Raw genomic sequence first — 26,709 nt, 5'->3', positions numbered from 1 at the left:
AAATAAACTATTATTTTTTTATATATTGATGTGTAGAAAACAGTTTTTTTCGAAGTATCTTTGAAAGAGACCAGCAAATATATGTGCAGACAAGAGAAACAATGAGCAAGGGGAAAGTGAAATCTGGTATCACAATATTTTGAATAAAAATTAGTTGATACATTTTGTATTCAATGGTTTTTACTGGCAGAGGTGAAAGGAAACGTGTCTTAACGTGTGTAATGACTTTAAAATGGTAATAAATCACTTATTGAGTCTTTGTTTACTTTAAGGTGAGGGGTACAATTGACCAAACCAATGGGCACAAGCAACCCCAAGGAGAGGCAGAATATATTCTGTTTGAAGTCAAAATGTATCCTTCACTTTAGCAATTGAAATAAATCATCACCAAACGTTAATAAATAGTATCAAGTTGTTAATTTACATCTGCTCAACTCAGCCTGCTCAGCATTTTTATACATGTTATAGAACATGATAGGATGTATCATGCATTACATCTGTATGGAAGCATCTAATTTATTCAGGCTTTTCCTTTAATGTGTCACACATCTGTAGTTTATTCCATTGATAATGTATGATGCTCAGAGAATAAGAATCCCTCCTCCCCTCCTCCATCATTCAGTTGTTAAGTAGCAGGCCAGAGTATAGACAGACTCGTTCATACTTAGGTATCGACACCTGACCTGACTATTGTCTGGCAGACAGGGTGCGAAGAAAATAGCTTGTATTTCTTTACTGAGCTCTGAACTCCGTAAACTATCCTAAATATTAAGTCATTCTGCCATATTTGGTCTATATTATTGAGTTTGGTGAACGTTTGGATATTTTTATTTAAAGTTACAATCTCGAAGATCTCAGTTTCGTTCTCTTTGGCGGTACCAATGGCGAGAAGCGGCAAAAAAAAAATAATATATATATATATATTTTCGTACATCAACATATTATTTGTTGATGTACGAAATCTACATCAACAAATAATATGACCTCTCATGTTACACAAAAACCTTTCCAAGGTTCCATAACTTTCTCTGTTATTGTAACGCTAGCAGACACAGTTAGCTCCGCCTACCCTCTCTGGCGGACCAACCACTGATGGGTGATGGAAAGCGCGTCACTAACTGTGCTCCGCTTGTGATTTTTTTCCCGGGAATGTCGCCACAGACACCCAGTTATTTAATAATACATTATTATTATTATAATATTATAAATTAATATAATAATAGGCTCAATCACCATTGTGTTACCTAATTCAGCAATAGATAGTGACTTAACAGACATTTATTTTAATGAAAATCTTTGAGATTATTACTTTAAACAAACTCATAAATAAATGACATAAATGTTTGTATTAGTTAGTTAGCTGGCAGGTAGCTAATTATGGCCACCTTCATTTCCCTTATGTTTCTTAAACAACAGCAGTAGTTCCTTATCAGTCTCTGCTTCAGGATTAACATTACTGACCAGTCACCTCTATTGGGTAAAAAAGTTCAGCGCTGCTTTCATTTAAAGCAAAAAATAGCTCCACCTGCAGCACAACTAGCGCTACCACTGCTGCAACCGCTGATTAAATCTTGCAACTGACTTCTCTTAGGCTGGGTACTGGACGGTATGTTTGAATGTCTTGGTGCTTCTCTGAACCTTTCAGTTTTAAAAAGGTCATCAAACTGGATTGCCATTTTTAACTGAACGGTCTGCCTGCAATGTAATCACTATGGGGGTTCCACACATGATCAGAAAACAAAATTTGCATCTGGGATCACTTTAACAGGTCATTTAACAAGGAAATAAATAAGTTAGACTCCTTGGCTCCTCCCAACAGCAGAGTTGCAGCAGCAACAGCAAAGCAACAGAGCTGCTCCCAGCAACAGAAGTGCAACAACAGAGCAGCAGAGCTCCTCCCAGCAGCAGAGGTGCAACAGCAGAGGTTCAACAACTGAGCAGCAGAGCTCCTCCCAGCAGTAGAGGTGCAACAGCAGCAGGGTAGAAGCAACAGGAAAGCAGCAGGCTGAGGCCTACTCTCCATCGCTACAGGGAACTGTGGCAAGCAGAAGGCCAAGGCCATTTTCCCTAACTGCTGAATCAATCCAGACTGATCCAGTGGAGAAGCCTAGCTGCAGCTGCCTTCCTATTCACAAAGCATTGAAATTCTTTACTACTGTCAGGACTTCTATCGAGAAGCATGAGCCCCAAATCTGCCTACATCACGGAGCTACTCTACTGGTGAGAACTCATTTAAAGTTTATAGGTTTGGATACACCTCAACTAAAATGCTCACTAGGCCATAACATCCTCCATTAAGGCCTAGAACTAATGTCCATTGAACTTTTGCTTGGACATTTATCTTTCTTCTTTTTGTTGCTTTTAATCTTTTCTACTGTTTGTTGCTTTTATTCCTTTTAAACATTGCTCTTCTTCATTTTTTTGTTTTTGTTTTATTCTTCAATCAATCAATCAATCAATCAATTTTATTTGTATAGCACTTTTAACAAAGGAGCTTTGTCACAAAGCAGCTTTACAGAGAACCAGCCCCCAAAGAGTAAGCCTAGGGCAACAGTGGCAAGGAAAAACTCCCTGACTGATAACAGGAAGAAACCTTGAGCAGAACTGGACTCAGAGGGGGAACCCATCTGCCGCGGGCAGGCACTGGTTTGTTATGAAAAGTCAATAGTGGCAGGAGGCGGGGGTGCCCAGCTGGTCTAGCTGGTGTAGCTGGTCTAGGGCTGGAGCTCCGGGCCGGGGGGGGTGCTCAGCAAGCTTGGGCTAGAGTTCCGGGCAGGTGCCCAGAGCAGAGGAAAACGAGAAAAAAAAATCATTGTTAGGGGGTTCAAAAGGTATATTAGCAAGCAGAGCCGAAGAGACAGAGGTGCCTGCATGCAATAAGGAAAACCCCGGCAGAATAAGGCTATAGCAGCATAGCTAAGGGAAACAGAGGCAGGGGCCAGCGCAGCCATGAGGGCAGGCTTGAGACAGTCATCACCAGACCATGACCGGTTCAGCTTAACACAGCACTACCAATGATGATCCAATGACAGCACTAACCACTCAGTCCAGCAGAGACTCTATAGCTATGCCCGCCACCCACTCCTGCCCCTCAAATATAGGAGAGACTAAAAAGATATGTTTTGAGCCTAGCTGAACATGGGCAGGCAATTTGTTCCACAGGAGGGGAGCACGATAGGAGAAGGCTCTACCACCTATGGTACTTTTAGCTATTCTAGGAATAACAAGGAGGCCTGCACCCTGCGAACGGAGCGTTCATGAGGGAATATAAGGAATAAGTAAATCATTTAAGTACAAAGGGGCAAGCCCATGCAAAGCTTTAAAAGTAAGAAGTAGTATCTTATAGTCTATTCGGAATTTAACTGGCAGCCAGTGAAGCAATGCTAACACTGGGCTGATGTGTTTGAATCTCCTTGTTTTAGTGAGAATACGAGCTGCTGAATTTTGAATTAGCTGGAGCCCTTTCAGAGAGGAATTTGCACATCCAGACAAAAGAGCATTGCGGTAATCTAATCTTGAAGTAACAAAAGCATGAACTAGCTTTTCTGCATCATGTAAGGAGAATATTTTCCGATTTTTTGAGATATTTCTCAAGTGATAAAAAGCAACCCTAGACATGTTTTTAATATGTATATCAAATGCAAGATCTGGATCAAAGGTAACACCAAGTTCTCTGATTACAGCACTTGAAGTAATGGAGATTCCATCAATGTTAAGCATATAGATATTCTTCTTTCTGTTAATTCTTCATTCCTTTTATTTTTATATTTTAAACTTTTATTTACATTTATTATTTTTTTTATTTCCTTTTACTATTTTATTAAACAGCATTTAAATTTTTTTATTTTACCTTTTTTGCTTTAATTCCTATTTGTTTTAATTCATTTAATTTTCATTTTTGATTAATTTACTTTTCTTTTTAAATCAATTTCTAATACTTATTTCTACATAGCTCAGTTTTTTTAATATTATTGGTCTTCCTGTTTTAGTTATGTCTCCTGTGGTATCTCCCTGTAAAGTCTGCAACATGGTTGGGTTTAAAACCACCATCCAATTAAATAGTGATGGTCTCTGCTGTAGGTTCCAAAAATTAAAAGATCAAGCATCAAAAATGCTTGCGCTTGAAGAACACATTAAAAGACTTCACTGTATTCAAGAGGCTAAAAGGCTTATAGATCATACCTGGACATCTTTAAATATTAGTGCCATACCACCCCCAGAACTCACCATTCCAGAATTCCCTACTGCCACAACAAAGCAGCACAGCATCATACAAGGATCCTATCATCCCTCCACACCTTTACACAGAGCAGCACAACCCCAGCATTTTCATCCAGCAACCTCTACTAATAAAAAATCCTCCTCCCACAGACAGCAGAACAAACCGCATTCTGGTAGGCCCCAAACTCCCAGCACTCGCACCTGAAGCCACATTTCTGCAACATAATCTTCCCCCCTCACCTCTTAGGCCTAACGCCCACAGTCCAAACCTCAAACCACCACATATCGTGATGCCCTGATTCATAGCATCTCACTCAGTTCTTCCAGCATCCACAATCATCCTCTGACTTAGAGTTTATTCCTGTTCATCACAAACACAGCTGCCTCCCTCAGACATAACAATGTCAGTCCATAACTGTTCATACAACAAACAGATTCTCTCCACTCAGTGTTCCCGCTTCCCCTCCTCCACTATCATCTCACCAGGAATCCTTCTCCCCTGCTTCTTCCTCCTTTGGCCAAACTCCCTCTCCTATAGCCCTCATTATTGGAGATTCCATCATTCGTGATGTGAGTGTTGAGACTGCTGGACCAACCTTTGTCCTACCCATCCCTGGTGTCAGGGCTAACAACATCAAATCAAACTTGAAGCTGTTATCACAGAAATCATCAACCTACTCAAAAATAGTCATACATGTTGGAACAAAAGATGTATGCCTTAGACAATCAGAGATTACAAAAATGAACATTGCCTCTGCCTTCAAGCAAGCACATGAAATGTGCCATGAGGAAATCTTTTCTGGGCCCCTCTCTGTGCTTAAAGGTGATGAGATGCATAGCAGACTTCTTTCTTTAAATGCATGGCTCTCAAAATGGTGTGCTCCTCAGGGGCTTTGCTTTATAAATAACTGGCCGTCTTTCTGGAGACAACCTGAGTTATTGAAGCGAGAGGGTCTTAGTCCCTTAGACTCCTACATCCTGTCCAGAAATATTAGTCAAGTATTGAAGTATGACTGTTATTGATGCCAGAGTTCTGTCCCCTTAGCATGTACCCCTGGCTCAACAACTTCCCCGGACAAGTCATTTACGCAAAGACCCCAGGTTATTTCATATACTGTTTCTAGGCCTTTGTCACACCTTCAGAAGCGTATACAGATCAAGTGGTGTTAGACATAACAGTCTCATTTTAATTATTCTACTCCCAAATCCTAGACCAGTTAGTTCAGTTAACCTGCCCCCCTCCTTGCATGCACCCTTAGACCTCAAAAAAGGAAGGAACTTGGGCTGATGCAGCTTAATATTCACAGCATTCTTCCCAAAATGGATTTAGTGGACATTTGGGTCAACTATACTAATCCTGATGTCTCTGAAACATGGCTAAACAGTTCTATTGAAGATGATTCTAGTGTGCTAAAGGAATATAATGTTTTTAGATGCGTCAGGCCTGAAAAAGGTGGTGGGGTAGCAACTTATATTAAAAATGACCTACATGCAACTAAATCACTAAGTGTTTCTGTTCCAAAGCAGTTTGAACTGCTAGTCACTAAAACAGAACTAAGTCCTAACGTTAGCCTTTATGTGGTAGCATTCTATCACCCACCTTCTGCAGCAGCTAATGTCATGAATGCTATAGCAGAACTAGTATCCCTGATTCTGAGATTACGCTTGATCATTTCTCATCTGTGCTTATCTCCCTGACAAACAAGCATGCACCTGTAAGGAGGTGAACTAATTAGAGTAGCCACCAGAGGACTCTCATATTTTTTGCTGTTTCTGTTTTGGTACAGCTGTTGTGGTTGCCCTTTTTGGTTAGTTGTGGCCATTTTAGGTCACAACTCTGTTCTCATTCTGCAAGGTAGGAAATAAAATCCACCCTCTCTCATGAATCCCTCCAAAATAACTAATTATATTAGCCATCCATGCAGTTTGTTGGACAAATATGAATGCCAAGAAGTTGATTATTATGTCACTGCAGTTATTTGTAAGAAAATGTTTTTATTTTTGGAGTTTATTGCCAATGTGGTGACTAGCTTCTCAAAATGAAACCATGATTGATATGAGTGAAGCAAGTTAGCTATTCCTCTATATATCCGCTTTATGTTGCATATACTTTTTAAATGTATTTTTATTTTATTTGCAAATTATTATTTACTTACCTGGAGCAGTCCTGTTAAAATAACCACTGACTAGGTTAAAGACTGTTGGCTCTGTGAATTTCCATAACAGTACAGTATAATTATTTTGAGTTGTAAAGCACAACCTTTTCGTAATTTGTATTTGTCCTAATACTGTAGCTTATTCTTCTGCCTAGTTTGTTTTGTAGAGGTTAGGTCAGAATAGAGTTCACTGTGTGAACTGTGTTCTTGGCTAGAAATAGCTGTACAAAATAAGTATTGTACCTTACTGAACCTGTGTTTAGCAGTTGTCTATGACCATGAAATGCACTTTTTGTACGTTGCTTTGGATAAAAGCGTCTGCCAAATGAATGTAATGTAATGTAACTCTGTTCTCATTCTGCAAGGTGACAAGAGCTGCAGTAAAGAGAGACACTGCACTGCTCTACCGCAATCAAATTACTCCTATACCTGTTTTTCACTCCAACTCCAATCCACAAAAAATTAACACAAAGCAGAGACTGGTTAAGGAGTCTGAGGGTGGGACTTTTAGTTGAATCAGGGCTAAGGACACACAACCCAGGGTTACACACACACTTGTAGTTAAAAATAGGAAAAACCCCTGGTTTACGTATGTGCTCACTGACTTGATTCAGTTGAGAAATGAAGCTTGGGCTCAAGCCAGATGCACCGATAGCTCCTTGGACTGGCTGGCCTTCAGACAGTTAAGAAATAAGTGCTCTATCTCTGTAAGGAAAGCAAAATCAAAATATTACTTAAATTCTCTTGCTGGTTCTCATGCTAATCCAGAAAAGTTCTGGAAAATAGTTAACTATGTGCAAAGGCCATAACTCACTGCCTAATAAAATCAGGCTAAACTCAAGTTTAGTTATGGATCAGAATGAAGTAGCTTATGCCTTTAACCAGCATTTTGTTGCAGTAGGCCATCTTTCTGAGAGAGTATCCAGAATTAACGTTGACATTTCATTTTTTCTGAGCCTACATCCGAAGGAACCCATTATTCTCCAAATACAGCTCCTAATATTGCTGTTACCAGGAACAGAGTTGCCCATTTTTCTTTTTCTCCACTCACCTTGTGTGAGGTACTTAGTGCTCTCCTGGCTATTGATACTAAGAAGTCCACTAGAAAGGATCAACTTGCCCCATATTGTATTAGGCTTTCTGCTCCTCTGCAATGCCCCCGACTCATATTTTTAATCTCACTATTCTCTCCGGTGGTATCCCTAAAGTATGGAAAGCTGCGTATGTGCTACCACTTCATAAGGGTGGTGATCCTAGCGACCTTATCGCCCTATTTCTAAACTGTCCTGCTTGTCTAAAGTTCTAGAATCTCTTGTCAACAAGCAGCTTAAAGCCTTTCTCACTAGGTACTCCATTCTGAGCAATCGCCAATCAGTATTCAGAGTTAATCATAGTACAATTTCTGCTACAATTCTTGTGACAAATGACATAGTGAACTCTCTAGATAATGGACAATATTGTGATGCTCTTTTTGTGGATCTGTCTAAAGCATTCAATGCTGTCGATCAATCCACATTGATCCCTGGAATGAGTTGCAGTGCGCATTGAAGTTAAACTCTTTGATTACCATGGGCCAATTCAGGACCCTGATTAAGAAACTGGCTACCTTTGAATGTAAATATTCTGACTGAATTGAACTGTTTAATTGTTTTTATTCATTTTATTCAGTATTTATATTATTTTATTTTATTGTTGATTTATTTATTTTACATTTTTTTAAGTTTAAAACTTTCATGTACTCATTTTATCTCTTGGAACCTTTAGCTTTTCATTGTTTTTTCTTTGTCATCAGGGCTCCATTGAAAAAGAGACCCAGTGTCTCAATAGCCGCGTTTCCACCGCAGGAACTATACCCCGGAACTAGGAACCTTTTGAGGAACTCAGTGCGTTTCCACCGCAGGAACTAGGGTCTAAATTTAGTTCTGGGGGCTTTGTTTTACCCCCCAAAACGTTCCTGCTCGGGGGGTAGTACTTTCCGAAAGTACAGGAACCTTTTGGGTGGAGCTTGCAGCGCTGAACATTTCTGATTGGTCGAGTACTCGTAGCATTTGTGTTGTATTTATTTTCCGCCATTACCCGCCATGTTTGAAAATATGCAGCGGCAAACCAATTTATTTTCATAATAACTTCAAATCAAACTTGTATGTTATGCGGCGCAGTAGCCTACTTTTGGTTATAACCTGTCAACGTCTTGGAATTATAACGTGTGCTCTTCTGTTCTTTTCTTGCTTTAGTATTCGTTTTATTAAATGCTAAGCATTCGTGCTGGGACAGCATATTACGTAGGCTACCAAAACATTCAAACGGATTAATTCGGTTGCTGAATATTTTCTTCCGGATTTTCTTTGTTAGCCCGTTGTAATTGACTCAAAACGTTTGATACAGTTATGTGAGGTATGCGGTAGTTCTGCATAATTAACATTGGTGATACCAGTACAAGCAAACTGGAAATCACCTTCCACACTTTTTATCCGGGTAAAATAACAGGTTAATTCTAGTAATCTTCGCTTTAGCTTTTTCAGACTGCCGTAATTTTACTCAATTTTACTGCCATTTTTCAATTCCACGAAAAGACCAGGAAGACTATGGACTCATTTATGGTGCATGGTTCGCATCTGGAGGGCACACTTCGCTGCTCGGCTAGCAGTAACTTCGAAGGAAAGCAAACGGTGGCTGTACCACTACTAATTTACATTTTCACGCAAGTCCGAGTTTTCGTTCTATTCTTGTCATTTTGCGATTAGCCTATATGGAATTGACGACGAGAAAGTAATAAAACAGCAAATTGTTTACAACGTGTGCATGTTTTCTGCTGTTAATGAATGTGTTTGAGAGGATATATGAAAATCAATAAATACAAAAGTAACCATATATAGTCATTGTTGGTAACCCGTTGTATATAAGTGGAATAAACCCCTCCGGGCTGTCCCGGTTATTAGAAAATAATGTAGGCTACTTCGGTGGTAGTATGGGGTTACAGAAGAAATCATATGACAGATGGACCGACGACAATGTCAGTGGGCTAATTTGCCTAATCTTCGCGGTACTTTAGACCCCGGTGGAAACGCAGACAACCATTGGCTGAAGGAACCTTTTAGTTCCTGGTAAAGTAGTTCCTGGGACTGAAAGTTCCGGGTAATTTTGGTGGAAACACGGCTAATGTGATTTCCCTGTATAAATAAAGGTTTAACAATAGACAAAGCTACTTAATTGTTTCAGAAGTGCACCGACAGTTCAACAATGTTACTTTTTCACTTTTGAAAAAAATATTATTTAAATTTGTCTGCTTACGAGCATTTTTGCCCTGCATTTCACGCTGCACTGAAATAAATGGGGTCATATTAACAAAATGTAATCGCATTGAATTATTGCAGGAAAAAAAACTCACTGTGAAATGTTTTAAATGTTAATCGGTTATTCTTTTTTCATACTTGCATATATTTAAAAACCTTGTTTAAACAACAAGAAAAGGAGACATGTGTATCCCTCCAATTAATGATTACAAGGAAGAGGGAAGTGGATAATTTTAAAAATCATATTAAAGCATATTATTTTCAGGAATGTTAGTGACTTATATGTTGTTATTTTATTATACTGTACTGCATTTATGACACATGAGAAATAAACAGTCAAACCAGGTGTGACTTCCCTATTAGGGAGTTACACGGGTTTTTCATCTCACACTGTTATATGACAAGACGGATTCATGAAAATATTTGAATGGCAGCTACGCTGACCACTATTCTAAAGTATGTCAGCCGAGACCAGTGAATGATACGTCGTTCCCTGCACATGGAACTGTACTTCCTTCTAGGGTTTTCAATACACCTGTTCCTGGTTTTGGTTATACACTTTGTTGTACATCGCTCTGGATAAGAGCGTCTGCCAAATGCCTGTAATGTAATATATTATTTTTCCTTCCACAGTGCTAAAGACGGTGCTGAGAACAATTTGCCCAGAAATTCTCACTTGCTTGTTAGCTAAAGGGGCTGTGAATACTAACCACCTTTGTGGCGTGTTCTTCACAGCAACTTTTCTGTGTTCTTCACAGAGAAACTTTTCTGTTCAGTATTGCCAAGTCTGCAGTTTTCCCACCAAATCAGGACACTTTGAACATGAAATCATGGCTAAATAATGTCTAAGCTGTTAGTTGTGAATTCTCTTGGGCTAGTTTTAAACTGTACTGTGGGTGGGATCAGACACAGTATATCTACCCATAAAGTTGTAATTTCAGATCCCAGGTTGCCACACCCAATCCCCCCAATATTTGTTGAAAGTGACTAATGAACTTCTCATGAATGCAGACCCTGTATGATAATATGAATAGTCTGGTCATTGTGCAAATGCAGTGCCTACGGAGACTCCAAGAGGATATTGATTGTAATGAAAGTTTAAATCCCTATAGGTCGCATGCTTCAGTAATACTGGGGACACTAAGTATACATGAAAACTCAGGACATAAAAGAAGTAATTCATATAAAGCTGCAGATGTTCGTGGTTCTTTGTTGAGCATTAATTTGAGCCGGTAATGTGCTTTCTCACAAGAATTTTTAAACACATTTTGATAACAGCTGAAATACACCTTGTTTTTCTCAAATCATTTCAGTGAAAGCAGTCCCTGCTTTATACTGTCAATCACTTGCAATAAATTGCATGAATAAAAACTGCAATCACACAAGGTGTAAGATTCCCTGAACTATATGAGATATGCAGTGAATCTGATATAGTCATCTAGAACAGCATGTGAAACTGGTCAGTTGACAAGGTTAATTTCAGAGTATTAAATTTGAATGAATTTTAGTCATTGTGTTTTCAAGATATCATTTGTAAGTTCCACTTCAAGCTTCCTTCTCTAAGAGAACTGATATCAATTCATTTGTTTAAATTATTATCACTTTTTTCCAATCTATAAAGCTGTAAAGACAATAATAATTCAGACAAAATCTGTTACAGTACCTGCAGACCCTGGAGGCTTGCATAAGCTGTAAACAAGCAGAGAAATCCCACAGACACAATAAAAACATTTTTGAGGTTTCTGCCCATTTGCTCCAATGGAAAAAAATATATTCTCTAGAAATGAAAGTATATTCCAAAAAACATTTAATCGTTTCAGACAAGCTCTCAATTCAAATGAGGATTAACCCAGTGTGACAGGAAAGACTCTTAAATATCTTGACACATTTACTGTTGCAACAGAAAAGTTCATAACATGTCACCTATTAATATCCCTCCTTGACCCCCTCCCCTGCCAAAAAATTTTTTTTAAAATAAAAATTCCTCTTTATGGATCATTTTTATTAACATCAAAGATTTTAGTCACAGAAATGTGTGTTTTTGATTGATTAAATGAAATATTTTGCTTGCTTTTACATTTTAAAGACTTTTGTTACACATGTAATATATAAGAAATCTAGTTACCTATAAATATTAAATATCAACTTTCCTTCTGCAGGCTACATGCCCACAGCTATAATGGTAAATGGTAAATGGACTGCATTTATATAGCGCTTTTATCCAAAGCGCTTTACAATTGATGCCTTTCATTCGCCAGAGCAGTTAGGAGTTAGGGGTTAGGTGTCTTGCTCAAGGACACTTCGACACGCCCAGGGCGGGGTTTGAACCGGCAACCCTCCGACTGCCAGACAATTGGTCTTACCTCCTGAGCTATGTCGCCCCTATAATAAATACTGAAGAACTCTCTCAAACAGCTCGAGGTGCTCCCAATAAGTGTCAACAAAATAACCAAATAAATTTTGAATAGCTTTGCATAAATTATAATTATGCATGTTGTGCTCTCTGAAAAGCAACTGTCTAATGTGGACTTTTAAAAAAAACGTATCTTAATATCTTACTTATTAACTCTCTGGGGTCTAAGGGTAAAATGAGGCACACTGGTGATTGTGCGATGCTCTGACATTTGTGTAAATTTCATCAACTTTATATACAGTGATTCCAAAGTGTTTCATATCTTTGTTTTCAGCACAAACTCAGCTACAACAATATGGCAGCAGTAAGTAGGTCATAATAATGTGTGGATTGTAAACTGCTCTAAAAACACACAAACTGTAAACAGTAGTTTTGAACATGCACAGGAATGTTGTAATAAAACACACTAAACAATTGTGAATAAGACTTTTGGTCACTGAAATGTGTTCTTCAAAGTCTTGGGTATCAAAAGATGACAAAATATTTTAGCAAATCCAATGAGAAATATAAAATAAATTGCTAAAAGTTAGTGTTGCGACTACTATTTTTCAACACCAGGTGAGAATGGGAGGGCAAATGGCCTTTCTGCAATGAATATGCATTGGGTAGGAATACCTGCCAGCTAAGTAGGCTATTCACACCTGGCCGCATGCCTCCCCACCACTAAGACAAAGACTCAGTGAGCCATTTAGAAGACAGAAACAAAGACAACTTTTGATTTTAGAACATTTATTGAAGTAAACTGCATGGAAGATGAGATGAGACTGGTGTACTCTTGCAACGTCTGCCTGGCCTCTTAGCTAGTGGTGAACTAGGCCGTGTTTCCTGATCAACATCTCTGCAAATATAATAAAAACAAAATTGTTAGGAAATGTGAAATCAAATCAAACTTATTTATATAGCACATTTCCTTCAACAGGTGAAAATTAAATGTGCTTTACAAAAAAGGGACAAACCACTAACTAATGAAAACAAAATTTATGAAATGTGACATCATATACAAACAAAGAACCAAACAAACACAACCAGACGCAGAGAGGTAGCCTATAATTTTGAGAAGCAATGGTTAGAATCATTCGTAGTGTGGGAATTTACAAGCGCGCATATTAGTGAATATTCCTACAAACACACAGAGAATGTAATACAGCACACATTTACAAATAACGCAAGCTATCAACGAAAAAACATTAGCTTAACTAAATAAACACTGACATTCCAACTAAACTACACACAACTCATCAATAACAATGCCTCAATCTGAACTAGGCTAGGTCTGTTTAGCTAAGCGGTTATTTTATTGCTATTTCCCGAACTTACTTAGAGTATGCTAATATCGATTGTGCAAGGACATCAGTTTTAGATTCCTAGCCCCGCCACTACACGCCAGGCATGAGCTATTTATTACGAATATGATCGAAAAACAAACAGTCTACCTGATACTTCTAACACAACCAGACGCAGAGAGCCTAGCCTATAATTTTGAGATGCAATAGTTCGAATCGTTCGTAGTGTGGGAATTTACAAACGCGCACATTGCTGGATATTCCTACAAACACACAGATACGTTGCAATACAGTACACATATTTACTAATATGATCATAAGAAATATACTTACGCATGAAGTTGATCCTCAGCTGGATCAGTTCGCTGTTCGAAATGACACCGCTCTTCATCAGTGTCGGCTTCCGGACGGACCATTTTCCAAAATTAAACGAAATGTTCACCTCAAAAGAAGTGAATTAGGCGACACTCTGTGACATTCTATCCCGCTTTCGCAGACTTGGCATTTCTCACATGGATCTCGCCCCCCCCGTCCTTTAGTCTCCTTCTATGGAGAGTAATTATAATGTTGTTAACATGTGAATGCGATTTGGGCGGACTTCCTGCTGAGCGAAATTCACATAGTAATGAGTAAAGTTTAGCGAAGCATAAGCATCAAATTTGGAACATTTAAAACAATTTATATTATTTGCCAATGGGCGCATTTGAAAGTCGCGATTCTAAGGTTTCTGTCAACGTTTTTGTTGCGTTTGTATGATAACAGCACGTGAACTTAATCATCCAAATAGAAACGAAAGTTAATTTCATCTTGTCGAACTCCGCCGGCAGAGCTCTCGACCCCAGAGGGTTAATGAACAATACCACTATCAGAGCAGTGGTAACCAACCCAGTTCCTAGAGATCTATCGTCCTGTAGGTTTTCACTCCAAGCCCAACAAAGCTCACCTCCTTCAATGGCTAAAGATCTGCATTAAGCTGCTAATTAGTAGGTGTGCCAAATTTGGGTTGAAATGCGCCCTCCGCCCCATTAGCCCCCTCTGCGCCCTCCGCCCCCTCTGCGCCCTCTGCCCCCACTGCCCCCTCTGCCCCCACTGCACCCTCTGCGCCCTCCGCCCCCTGTTTCTCCACATTTTCTCTCCTCTCAGACTCTGAAGTTTCCCAGCTTCTGCTCACCCACCGCCCTACCACCTGCGCCCTCGACCCTATCCCCTCATCTCTCCTCCAGGCAATCACACCAGACATCCTCCCTTTTGTCACCTCCCTCATGAACTCCTCCCTATCTTCTGGATATTTCCCCTCATCCTTCAAGAGGGCCCACTTCACCCCGCTGCTGAAGAAACCCACACTAGATCCTTCAGTCATTCAGAACTACCGCCCGGTATCTCTCCTCCCTTTCCTATCCAAAACACTTGAACGTGCTGCATCTAACCAACTCTCTGCTTTCTTCTCTCAGAACAACCTGCTTGACCCCCACCAGTCTGGCTTCAGGCCTGGCCACTCGATCGAGACTGCACTCTTCTCGGTCAGTGAGTCACTCCATGCCGCACGAGCAGCCTCCCTCTCCTCTGTCCTGATTCTTCTAGACCTCTCCGCTGCATTTAACACTGTGGAGCACTCTATCCTCCTGTCCTCCCTGGCAGCAACAGGGATCTGCAGCACAGTCCTTGACTGGATTGAGTCTTACCTCTCTGACCATTCCTTCCAGGTTGCCTGGGCGGGTAAGGTATCACCACCCCGTCCCCTCGCCACCGGAGTTCCCCAGGGCTCAGTCCTCGGTCCCCTTCTCTTCTCCTTATACACCAGATCCCTTGACCCTGTAATATCTGCCCATGGCTTGTCCTATCACTCCTATGCCGATGACACGCAACTCTTTCTCTCCTTCTCCCCATCGGACACACAGGTTCCTGCCCGCATCTCCGCTTGCCTGAGGGACATCCAAAGCTGGATGGACAATCACCACCTGAAGCTCAACCCGGGAAAGACGGAGCTAATCTTTATTCCTGCTCTATCCTCTCCCCTCCTCAACTTTTCCATTTCCCTAGGGGACACCTTAGTGACATCATCACCCTGTGCCAAGAATCTTGGAGTGGTGATGGACAACAGGCTGTCCCTCTCCAAGAACATCGCAGCAGTAAGCCGGGCATGCAGATTTTTCCTGTATAACATCCAGAGAATCTGCCCCTTTCTCAAGCAATGGTTCTATCCCGCCTGGACTACTGCAACTCTCTTCTGGCTGGACTACCGGCATCTGCCACCAGACCCCTGCAACTCATTCAGAATTCTGCGGCTTGTCTGGTCTTCAACCTCCCCAGACACTCCCACGTCACTCCCCTGCTCTCTACCCTCCACTGGCTGCCTGTTATAGCTTGCATCAAATTTAAAACATTGGTCCTAGCATACCAGGCAGTCAAGGGATCAGCCCCAGCACACCTCCACAAGATATTCAAACCCTACATGCCAGCCAGATCCCTCCGTTCTGCTACCTCAGGACGCCTGGAACCTCCCCCTCTTCGCACCTGCACTTCCAGAACACGTCTCCTGTCTGTTCTGGCCCCACGATGGTGGAATGACCTCCCCGTGGAGGTCAGAACAGCTGAGACACTGACCCATTTCAAACGACGACTGAAGACTCACCTCTTCAGGCTGCACCTCTCCCCATCCCTCCCTACCCCCCTGTAAATGACTGGAAGCTTAGGGTTGTAACCAGGCAGCTGTTTCGTAGGTGACTTAGGTGCATTAACTGTCTTAACTACTGCTTGTATTTTTTCCATAGACTGCGTTGTTGCCGTTCTCGTTGTGTTAGTGTTAATCAGTTTAAGCTTCAGGGTCCAAGTTGAACTATGCGGTTGTTCCCTGCACTTGGACCGGTACTTCTCTCTAGGGTTTTCGTCATACTTGTTCCTGGTTATGGTTATACACTTTGTTGTACGTCGCTCTGGATAAGAGCGTCTGCCAAATGCCTGTAATGTAAAGTAATGAAATGAAAACCTGCAGGATGGTAGATCTCCAGGAGCAGGGTTGCTTGCCACTGTATTAGAGGGATGGTCAGGTAACATTCACTGCCCCCTAGAGGTGAGATTGAAAGACAACTGCTGCTCCATGCTCGGTCAATAACAACTGATGTGATCAGTGTGTTTAATTGTACTATACAATGGGGCAGAAGTGTTGGAATGAGCATAGAACAATTATGGTGAGCATTAAAAATGTTTTACAAATTCAGTACTTATGTGAATTGATATAAATTGAAGAAAAAAAAATCAAGCTTAAATATTGTAATGGAAAAGGGCAAAAGTATGTAAAATCAACAAATTGTATATGATACTTGGTTGAACCTTTGGTTTTGGCACAGGTTGTTTAGTTGCTGCTGCAGTTCAGCTCTACATTGAGTTTTCCTGCACAAAACCTGTGTGCTTATGTGCCTGTGTGTGGGTGTACCAGGTAAATGTGCATTTCTGCTTCTGCATGCAATGGTGGATTTGTGTGATCGTACATGTGTAGTTTCTGCACGGGATGTTTTGTTGCTGTGATGTTGCATTTAAAACAGTCTATTTTAAATAATTACTAAACCTTCAATTATGCATCATCTCTCCTTTTGCAATAACTGTCTCTTTTGGATGATCATCATTATAAATAAGTAACAAGGGTTACATTTTGTCTTATAAACAGTACTTTATCAAACCTTAAAATGAAATGCAAAACGTATTCAACTTTCATTTTAACTGTGAGAATGAAATGTTATATTAAAAAAATGCTTTCAGAAATATTTCCAAAAACTCCGTATATTTCAGATCCAAATAAAGCCACCCAATCTCAAGTACTTAATTTCAAAAGCCTTTTCCTTTCTGTACATTCAGTGTAGAAAGTATAGTACCATAAGTGTAAAACTGGTGCAGAAGGTACTTCTGGCAATTTGCTCTAAGCAATGAGTAACCAATGAAATATGCTATATAAATAAAAATTTGATTTGATTTGACACTTGTAATGATTTGATTTTCACCAAATCACAAGGTTTATCTCCAACAATGCTTTATTAAAACACAGCACTTTCATAAACAAAATATGTTTCCAACATTTTCTGAGGATTTAAATGCTTAAAAATCAGGTAATCAAGCAGCTTTTTTACAATACTCCTGGTTAGTGAAATATAACCAAGTTTTAAAAAAAAAAGAAATTGATAATATTGATTCACCATCAAATGATTCTCCGCAATTAGAGCTAAAATCTAACTTGCAAAAATAAAAAAAGCCATTTATAAATAAAATAGAGGGTTACTTAAAAGCCATCTAATATGTCCTGCCAGTTATTGTTGCACACAGTGTCAGTAAGTGCAACAATAACTGAAAAAGTGTAATTTACCAGTGTTTTGAATCTTCGTTTTTCCCTTCAGTTGTCTTTTGGTTTTTCTGGTGGTTTGGTGGCAGTGATATTGTCAGCTAACAGTGAAGGTGGTTGTTTTGTAGGATTTCCCACATCAGTAGTTGGCTTGTATTCAGGAGTTGAGGAGGCCATGTTAATGTCTTTATCTGGTGGATTTATTTCAATTTTTGAGTTTGGCCAGCATTTAGGTGTTCTTGTTCAGCATCTGTACTAGGCTCCTTTCGTATTTCACCTTGTACTGGCTCTTCAGTGGAAAGGTAGTTTCAATTGTTTAGGATTGCCAATGTATGAGCAGAGTGTAAAAGGTAAGCATAAATATGTCAGATGAGTAGATGCAAGGAATAAGGGAAATATATTGAATGTAGTAATTACATTGCTCTGAAAAGCTTTTGGGACAGTTCAGCTCTATATTCAAGCAATTTCTATTTGCAGTCAAAATAAAACCTTCAAGTATAGAATGTGACCTTTCATTTCAGGGTACTTTGGGTTCAACCTTGCCATTATAATAGGTGATCTAATGATCCTGAGGAAAACTAACATTTCAATGTATCTTTGGTAAACTATTATTATACACGTCTGCAACTCATTGACAACACCAGACTCGACTGATTTGAGATGTTTTGAAACACCTTTGCTTCACACAGTTATGCTCTCCTAAACGTTGAACAAAGTGCAGTACAGTAGTTTTAAACTTAAGAAAAATATTAAAAATAAAAATTTGGTCACATTTTTTTTTCATACCTCTCTGAAGTTGCTGAAGAAGAGTATAGATCAAAATAAATCTTGACTGCACTGTGAAAATATTTAAATATTTGCCCTTTTTATTACAAGTCAACATGGACAGCAACAAAATATTTGTGAAGTTAACTTCATTATTTACCCTTTGATGTTTAACAAAAAATTCTGCAGTCAGGCATTGTTGGTCTTATTTGTAACTGCTGCCATCAAGCTTTGGCAAGCTTTGAGCGTGAAGAAAACTTCCATTCCACTTGGTTTTCAGCATTTCTGGATGGCATAAGATCAATGTTTTCCATTTTGATTTGAGTTCTGTAAAGTAGACGTGGGAGGAAACTGATGGTATAAAATATTCTGTTATCAGCATGTCTTTGAGATTAAACATCCAACAGATCATGTTGACCAACGGTGGTGTTTTTTTATTTTAAAGTACACTACATGACCAAAAGTATGTGGACACCTGACATTCAACATCTTGTCCACAAATATGGGCATTAATATGGAGTTGTTCCACCCTTTGCTGCTATAACAACCTCCACTCTTCTGGGAAGGCTTTATACTAGATGTTGGAGCATTGCTGCAGGGATTTGCTTTCATTCAGCCAGAAGATCATCAGTGAGGTCAGGCATTGATTGGGCAATAAGGCCTGGCTCGCAGTTGGGTTTCCAATTGATCCCAAAGTTGTTGGATGGGGTTGAGGTCAGGGCTGTTTGCAGGCAAGTCACGTTCCTCCACACTGTTCTTGACAAAACCATTTTTGTATGGACCTTGCTGTATGTTCTAGGTCATTGCCATGCTGAAACAGGAAAGGATCTTCGCCAAACTGTTGGGAAAGCATACAATCATCTGGAATATGATTGCATGCTGTAACATTGAGATTTGCCTTCACTGGAACAAAGGCACCTAGCCAAAACCATGAAAAACAGTGCTAGACGAATGGGCATCCAGATACTGTTGGTCATGTAGGGAATTACCAACAGTGCCAAATATTTCAGAGGCTTTACAGCAGATATTAAGACAAAAATGAAATATTCTTTGTTTAGTACATATTGCAACAAGGAATAACAGACTTGCCAAATAGTGATTTATGGCATGAGTAATATTGATATAGCCATGTGATGTGTGCAGTTTATATTCTTTGTTTTGTAATTAGTGTAATTAGTCAGCAAAGATGGATGCTCTCTGGATACTCCAACTCTATGCGTATTTGGTTGCCAACAAACTTTTGTTACGGATAGCAGCAGATGGATTAGGCATCATCAGACTATCAAATTTTTAATATAGTTCTTCTTTAACCACACGCTCAGAGTATGTTTAGGATACTAAGTAACTATAGTTTGGACCTATAAGTAACGTTGGAGTATGGAAGTGATTAACTCATAATTTTCAGTGAAGTTTTCCTTGTCTGGGTTCAACAAACGAATTCCTAATCCAAGGATTTTTATGAATAGAGCCCAGATCCATATATGGGTTGTGTGCCAATGGCTAGCCTCTCATAACCTACATTTATATGCATTACTGTTATCAGTTACTCATAACAAACACAGTGAAAAAGAAATATCTGAAGAAAAACATGTTTTCAAAGCACAAAAATGGCAGGCTACTCACACATACAAAACACTGGAAGTCATTAAGATTTGCTAACTCTAGGCCAGCCACTAAAAGTACTGATCAAAATCTAAATTAGGCCAAGTTACAAGAAACAATATTGGCTATCTTAGCTCACAAATTAAACATGCCGTATTCCAAAGCACAGCTGCTACCCAGTGTTTCTTAAATTATTTCATCTTGCCATCTGAACCCAGAGATTTGTATGTGTGAGTAACATGCCATTTTTGTATGTTGAAAATGTGTTTTTCTTCAGATTGTCTATACTTATACTGTTGTAGTATGACAATTTAAAAACAAACCACCTAATGTCATTTCATGCTTTTAGCGAAGACTTAGTAAGCCTATTGATGAGATGAAGCTGTCGATGATGTTCAAAAAATGGTCATTTCAATGATGTATGTGTAGACAGAAATATAACATCAGTAGCCCAACAAATAAAACACATATAGCACAAATTATTTACAGGTTTTCATATGATTTATGGCCATTTAATTGAACAGCACAATGCGCGGTGAAAAAGTCAATTTATCCATGTGTGGTTACCCAAATAATTAGAAATGTGTCAAAACAGGTTTTCCCCAAACATTGGTGATTACTTTGAGGTTCAGAGAAGTAGCAATATATTTCATTTTTCCACCATCTGTCATCTGTCACCGCTTAAAAAAACAAATCTTTTTTTTTATTTGAATTTTTTTTTATTGGTGTTGTCACTCCAGAACAAAAACAAAGTGTATATATATATATATTTTAAAAATGAAAACAGAAATTACATTCCCCAGTTCCTCCCAATCCCCCCCCCCACCTGCCCCACCCACCCCACCGATCCCTACATAGTGTTAGTCAGGATAAGATGACAGAGACAGACAGACTCCGTAGGTTTATAATGAATCTAACCAGGTACTGATGTACAACATAAATATGCAAATTAATAATACAAATAATAATAATAATAATAATAATAATAATAATAATAATAAAAAAGGAAAAGAAAATTGATTCAGAGTTTTCAGGAAGGGGGCCCAGGTGTCATGAAATTTTGATGTTTGATTTTTGTTAGATGCAGTGATTTGTTCCATTGAGAGATGTTCTGTTAACAAATTGAGCCATTGTGATGTTATTTTGTGTCTGTAAGTTTCCAGTTGAGCAATATTGTCTTTTTTGCAATGGTCAAGGTCAAGTATGGCATTGTGGTATTTGTGTAGGTGACTGATGGGTGTGAGGTCTCCTAAGAGGCAGAAGGAAGGGGAAAGTGGAATGCTGTGACCCAAGACTTGGGATACGGTGGTTATGTTATTTCAGAAATTTTGGGTTGGTGTGCAAAGCCATACTGAGTGAAAGTAGTTGTCTGTGGTGTTGAGAGTGCATTGGGGACATATGTCGGTGTCTGTGAAGCCCATTAAGTGCATCTTGTGCTGAGTTATGTGTGTTCTGTGTATGGTCTTATATTGAATGAGCTGTAATCTGGGGTTGCTGGTCATCGAGAAGATGTTATTGCAAATTTGTTTCCAATTTGTTTCCCAGTCTGTGGTGGGGACGGATGTGGTGGAGTCTTTGGATGATGAGATAAGTCTGTATAATTTTGACAGTGGTTTCTTGGCTGTTGATATTGTAAATAGGTCTGTTACTAATGGTGGTGGTTGCAAGTTATTATGTGTGATCTCAATTTTTTTCCTGAGTGCGTTCTTGAGTTGTGGATATTGTAAAAAGTGTTCTTGAGTGAAGTCAAACTTCTGGATTAATTCATGGAGTGTTAATAAGGTATTGTTTTCAAACAGGTGTTCTAAGTGAGTGATTTCTTTGATTTTCCATGAATTAAAAGAGAGGATGCGCTTGTTGATTACAAAGTCTGGGTTGTTCCAAATTGGGGTGAATTTACATGGTAAGGGTGTGTGATTGGTGATCTTATTGATTTTCCACCAAGCTTCCTTAGTTTTGGCAATGACTGTGTTCTTGTAGCAGTTATGTTTTTTTATTGTTGTAGAGAGAAATGGTAGATCTTTGATGGACAATTCGTTGCATTCTTATTGTTCAATTTCTAACCATGGGTCTTGGTGAACATTTGAATGGATCCATTTCATGATGTATTGTAATTGATTGGCTAGGTAATAGTGAATAAAATTTGGGGCATTTAAACCTCCAAGCTGCTTGCTTTTCTGTAGTGTTGTGAGTTTGATTCTAGGTTGTTTGTTTTTCCAGTAGAATTTTGTGATTAATGAGTCCAGTGTGGGGCAACATGGCTCAGGAGGTAAGAGTGATTGTCTGGCAGTCGGAGGGTTTCCGGTTCAAACCCCGGCCTGGGCGTGTCGAAGTGTCCTTGAGCAAGACACCTAACCCCTAACTGCTCTGGCGAATGAGAGGCATTATTTGTAAAAGTTCTTTGGATAAAAGCGCTATATAAATGCAGTCCATTTACCATTTACCAGTGTATTGAACCAATTGGGTGTTGGTTGGACAGGGGTCATTGAGAAGAGGTAATTGATTCTGGGTAAAATGGACATTTTGATTGTTGCAATGCGGCCTGCAAGGGAGAGTTGTAAATTATTCCAGCGGTTTAACTGATCTTCGGTGGATTTAAGGATGGGGGTAAAGTTTAGGTGAAACAACTCTTTAAGTTTGGAGGAAATATCAATGCCCAGATATCGAAAGTTACCAGTTGAGATGTTGAAGGGTAGTTTTGGGGTTTCAGCCTTCCACTGGTGTTGATTTGATGTTGAGAGGACAGTGGTTTTGGACCAATTAATGGAATAGTCAGAGATAGAGGAGAACATTTCTATGAGTTTAAACACTGCAGGTAATGATATAGATGGTTTTTGTATATATAATAATAAATCGTCGGCATATAGACTGACCTTATGGGTTACGTTGGTGGTAGTGATTCCAGTGATTTGAGTGTCTTGGCAAATGGCGGCTGCTAGGGGTTCTATAAATAGTGCGAATAATAATGGAGAGAGTGGACATCCTTGCCTAGTGCCGCGGTTTAATGTGAAACGTTGTGAGGTTATTCCATTGGTGATTACTGATGCTGTGGGTGAGTTGTAAAACATTTTGATCCATTTAATCAATAACTCTCCAAAACCAAACCTGTCTAGTGTTTAGTATTTAGTGCAAATAAAAACATCCAGTTTACGCGGTCAAATGCTTTCTCTGCATCTAATGATATGATGGATGTGTCAGTATTTAAATTTTTGGATATATTTATTAGGTTGAATAGGCGGCGCATATTATTTGAAGAGTGTCTACCTTTGATGAAACCTGTTTGGTCCAATCTCATAGATAGTGCCAATCTCATAGATAGTGCTTTACTAATAATTTTGATGTCTGTGTTGATGAGTGATAAGGGGCGATAGCTTGAGAAGAGAGTAGGATCCTTGTTAGGTTTGAGGAGAACTGATATGAGTGCCGAATTCGTATGTGGTGGGATGTTGGAGGATTTGTAAATTTCTGTTGTCGTCTTAATGAATAGTGGTGATATTGTGGTCCAAAAGTGCTTGTAAAATTCAGTGGGGAAACCATCTGTTCCAGGTGCTTTATTATTTGACATGGCTTGAAGTGCTTTCTCACAGTCACCTAATGTAATGGGTCTGTCTAAAATATTTGCATGAAGTTCTGGTAGCTTGGGAAGATCTATGTTGTCAAGGAATTTGTTTATTGTAGATAGGTTAGGCGTGCAATCCGGTTTATAAAGGTTGCTAGAGAAAGTTTGAAATGTTGCTGATATATCATTTGGAGTGTACATAGTATTCCCCTCTGAGTTTTTAATAGTTTATATAATAATTTTTTCTTGTTGTCACTTGAGTTGATTTGCCAGATATTTTCCTGATTGGTCGCTGTGTTCAAAGTAGTTACGTTTTAGCCTCTGTATGAGAAATTAGGTCTTCTTGTTCATGATGTTATTAAGTTTGTAATTTGTTTCAGTTAGTCCAAAAAAACAAATTTTTTAAATTGTATAATCAAATCTTAGTTTTGTATTCTAGAATGGCTTGCCTCTAAATTTAACTGGTGTCCTTATGCTGAATACAGTCTATGAGATTTTAAAAACCCATCATATTCTTGGGGCAAGAAGGTTAACAAATGTTAGACATAATGCACATACCGCAATCACCAAAAATGTTTTCAGCCAGATACACCTCTCCAAAGTAGAGGGTTCCAGTACGAATATAATTATATGCTTTGTTGCCTCAATACGTAATGTCCTATTTTAGTTTGATAACAGTCTCAGGTAGTACAGAAACACATATAGCTCCAATTATTTATGGGTTTTGATATGCTTTATGGCCATTTAATTTAACCGCACAAAATGTGAACCGCGCAAAGTGAAAAAAAGTCAATTTATATGTGCAGTTACCCAAATGTGTCAAAATACGTTTGCCTCAAATATTGGTGAATTCTTTAAGGCTCAGAAGACTATGTGTGATCCCAGAAATAGCCATATATGTAATTTTCCACCGCTGAAATAAAAACAGATTAACGCATTTTCAGTGTCCAATCAAGACTTGGTTTAGCATTCTTGAACAACTTGCCTCAACATTTAACTGGTGTCTTTATGTTAAATGCCGTCTATGGGATTCTAGCAACGCACGAGATTCCTGGGGCAAAGGAGTTGACTACGGCTGGACAGAATGCATACACCGCATTTAAAGTGTCTAATACAGCTATAGTTTTGCACCATTGAAATAAACAAGTACAATAACAAGTAGGACAGATTCTGCATGAAGTTGTCCTCATGTTTCATTCATCAATCCATTATCTATACCTGCTTACTAGGTGCTGGAGCCTATCCCAGCATGCATTGGGCAAGAGGCAGGAATACACCCTGGACAGGATGCCAATCTATTGCAGGGCACACACTGACACTGACACTCACAGTCATACCGATGAGCAATTTAGAGTCTCCAATTAGCTTACCTACATGTTTTTGGACTGTGAGACGAAACCCACGTGGACACAGGGAGAACATGCAGACTCCACACTGAAATCCCCAAGCCAAGAATCAAACACACGACCTTCTTGCTGTGAGGCGACAGTGCTACCCACTGCACCACCGTGCCGCCCCTCACGTTTCATGTCAAGTAGAATCTTTCCCTGACTAGTTTTTATTGGTTGTTGCGTCTGCTCAGTGAGGCCTGAACAAACGTTTATGTTCTGAATACAGCTGCTGTAACCAGTCAGCACTTTTCTTTTAGCGTCCAGCACACTGAATACGGAACATATCATATCAATATCAATATCAATTCAGTATCTGTACTTGTTTCATATTTTTTCATTAAGAAGTCAGATTTACCCTAAAGGTTAACTTTCTCAGGGTAGGGCTAAATAATAAAGTTGACCCCCCCATGCCCCCCCCAACCCCACAGCCCAGCTTTATTATTTAGCTCAATTACTTCATTTAATTTCGTTTTTTTTTTTTTTTTGCTCCCAAGCCAAACATGAGCCCTATTTGTAATGTCTGTATTTCTTTGCATGAAACAGCCATTTTGTATTAAATTTTGTCCATTTTAAAAAGGTAAAGTTTCCCTATTAAAGCTTAATTTTCACCTATCCCCCCCTTTTTGCCCACCACCGTCTTACTTTGTAAATCAACTTCATTATAATTCAGTTATTCATCTATTCCTTGAGAAGCCAGCATGTTTTTTGCTTATTATTGCTAATTAATCCCCCTAGTCTGAGGCTCATCAAAACTGGTTTGTTGGGATGGCTGAACTCTTGGATCCTGTAAAATATAGTGGAGATTGAAAACCTGGAAGTGCTATACTGCTCAAGAAAATTGACAATTATGAGCTCAGCCTCACCCCCATTTTCCTGAGAGTTCTTACATGACCATGTACAAAAGGTGCTGTCATTTCTATATGGTTCATCCGATATGGATGAAAATACCCTCAAATTAAAGCTGACAATCTGCACTTCAACCACATTGTCATTGTATCCTTTCAAACTCAAAGTGCTAGAGTACAGAACCAAAATAACAAAAAATGTGTCACTGTCCAATGAATTATGGTGCTCACTATATATATACAGTTGCAATCAAAATTATTCAACCCCTCTAACCCATAAGATGTCTTTGTGATGTGAATAACATTTAATGACAATGTATCAACTAAGGCCTTTGTAAACAGAAATACATGTTTATTAGAACACGTTCAAGTGATTTTGAAAACATACAGCTGAGTTTACTATTTGTTATAAGGAAAAAAATGAAATTCTCTCCTAAAAAAATCAATGACCAAATTACTGAACCCCCAAAATCAGTACTTTGTGGAACATCCTTTAGCTTTTATAACTTCCAATAAATGCTTCCTATAAGTGCTCGTAAGCCTCTGACACCTCTCTTTTGGAATCTTGGCCCATTCTTCCTGTGCAAATGCTTCAAGTTCACTGATATTCTTTGGTTTTCGTGATGCCACTGCTTTCTTCAAATCCCACCAAAGATTTTCAATGGGATTTAAATCTGGGGACTGAGAAGGCCAGTCAATCACATTCCAAGATAGTTCCCTGAACCAAGCTTTGGTTGACTTGGATGTGTATGCTTGGGATCATTGTCTTGCTGGAAAGTTCAATGATCACCAAGCTTCAGCTTCTGCACTGAGGGCATCACATTCTTCTCCAGAATCGCCTGGTATTTCAA

The 26,709-nt window shown here is 39.1% G+C and overlaps 1 protein-coding gene across 1 annotated transcript in view; it reads right to left on the bottom strand.

The window, feature by feature from the left end:
- The window catches only part of LOC135254956 (protein unc-93 homolog A-like), a 59,134-nt gene extending 47,587 nt beyond the window's left edge, over positions 1 to 11,547 (bottom strand). The window contains exon 1 of the mRNA XM_064335589.1: positions 11,334 to 11,547. Within this exon, the coding sequence (XP_064191659.1) occupies positions 11,334 to 11,420 (87 nt within the window). The 5' untranslated portion in view covers positions 11,421 to 11,547. The remainder of the gene's footprint in view (positions 1 to 11,333) is intronic.
- Between the last annotated feature and the right edge of the window lie 15,162 nt (positions 11,548 to 26,709).

This window comes from Anguilla rostrata, chromosome 1 (assembly GCF_018555375.3).
Source record: "Anguilla rostrata isolate EN2019 chromosome 1, ASM1855537v3, whole genome shotgun sequence".
Taxonomy (NCBI): Eukaryota; Metazoa; Chordata; class Actinopteri; order Anguilliformes; family Anguillidae; genus Anguilla; species Anguilla rostrata.
Note: the sequence above shows the minus strand (reverse complement) of the source record. Positions and strands in the feature narration are given on the sequence as shown.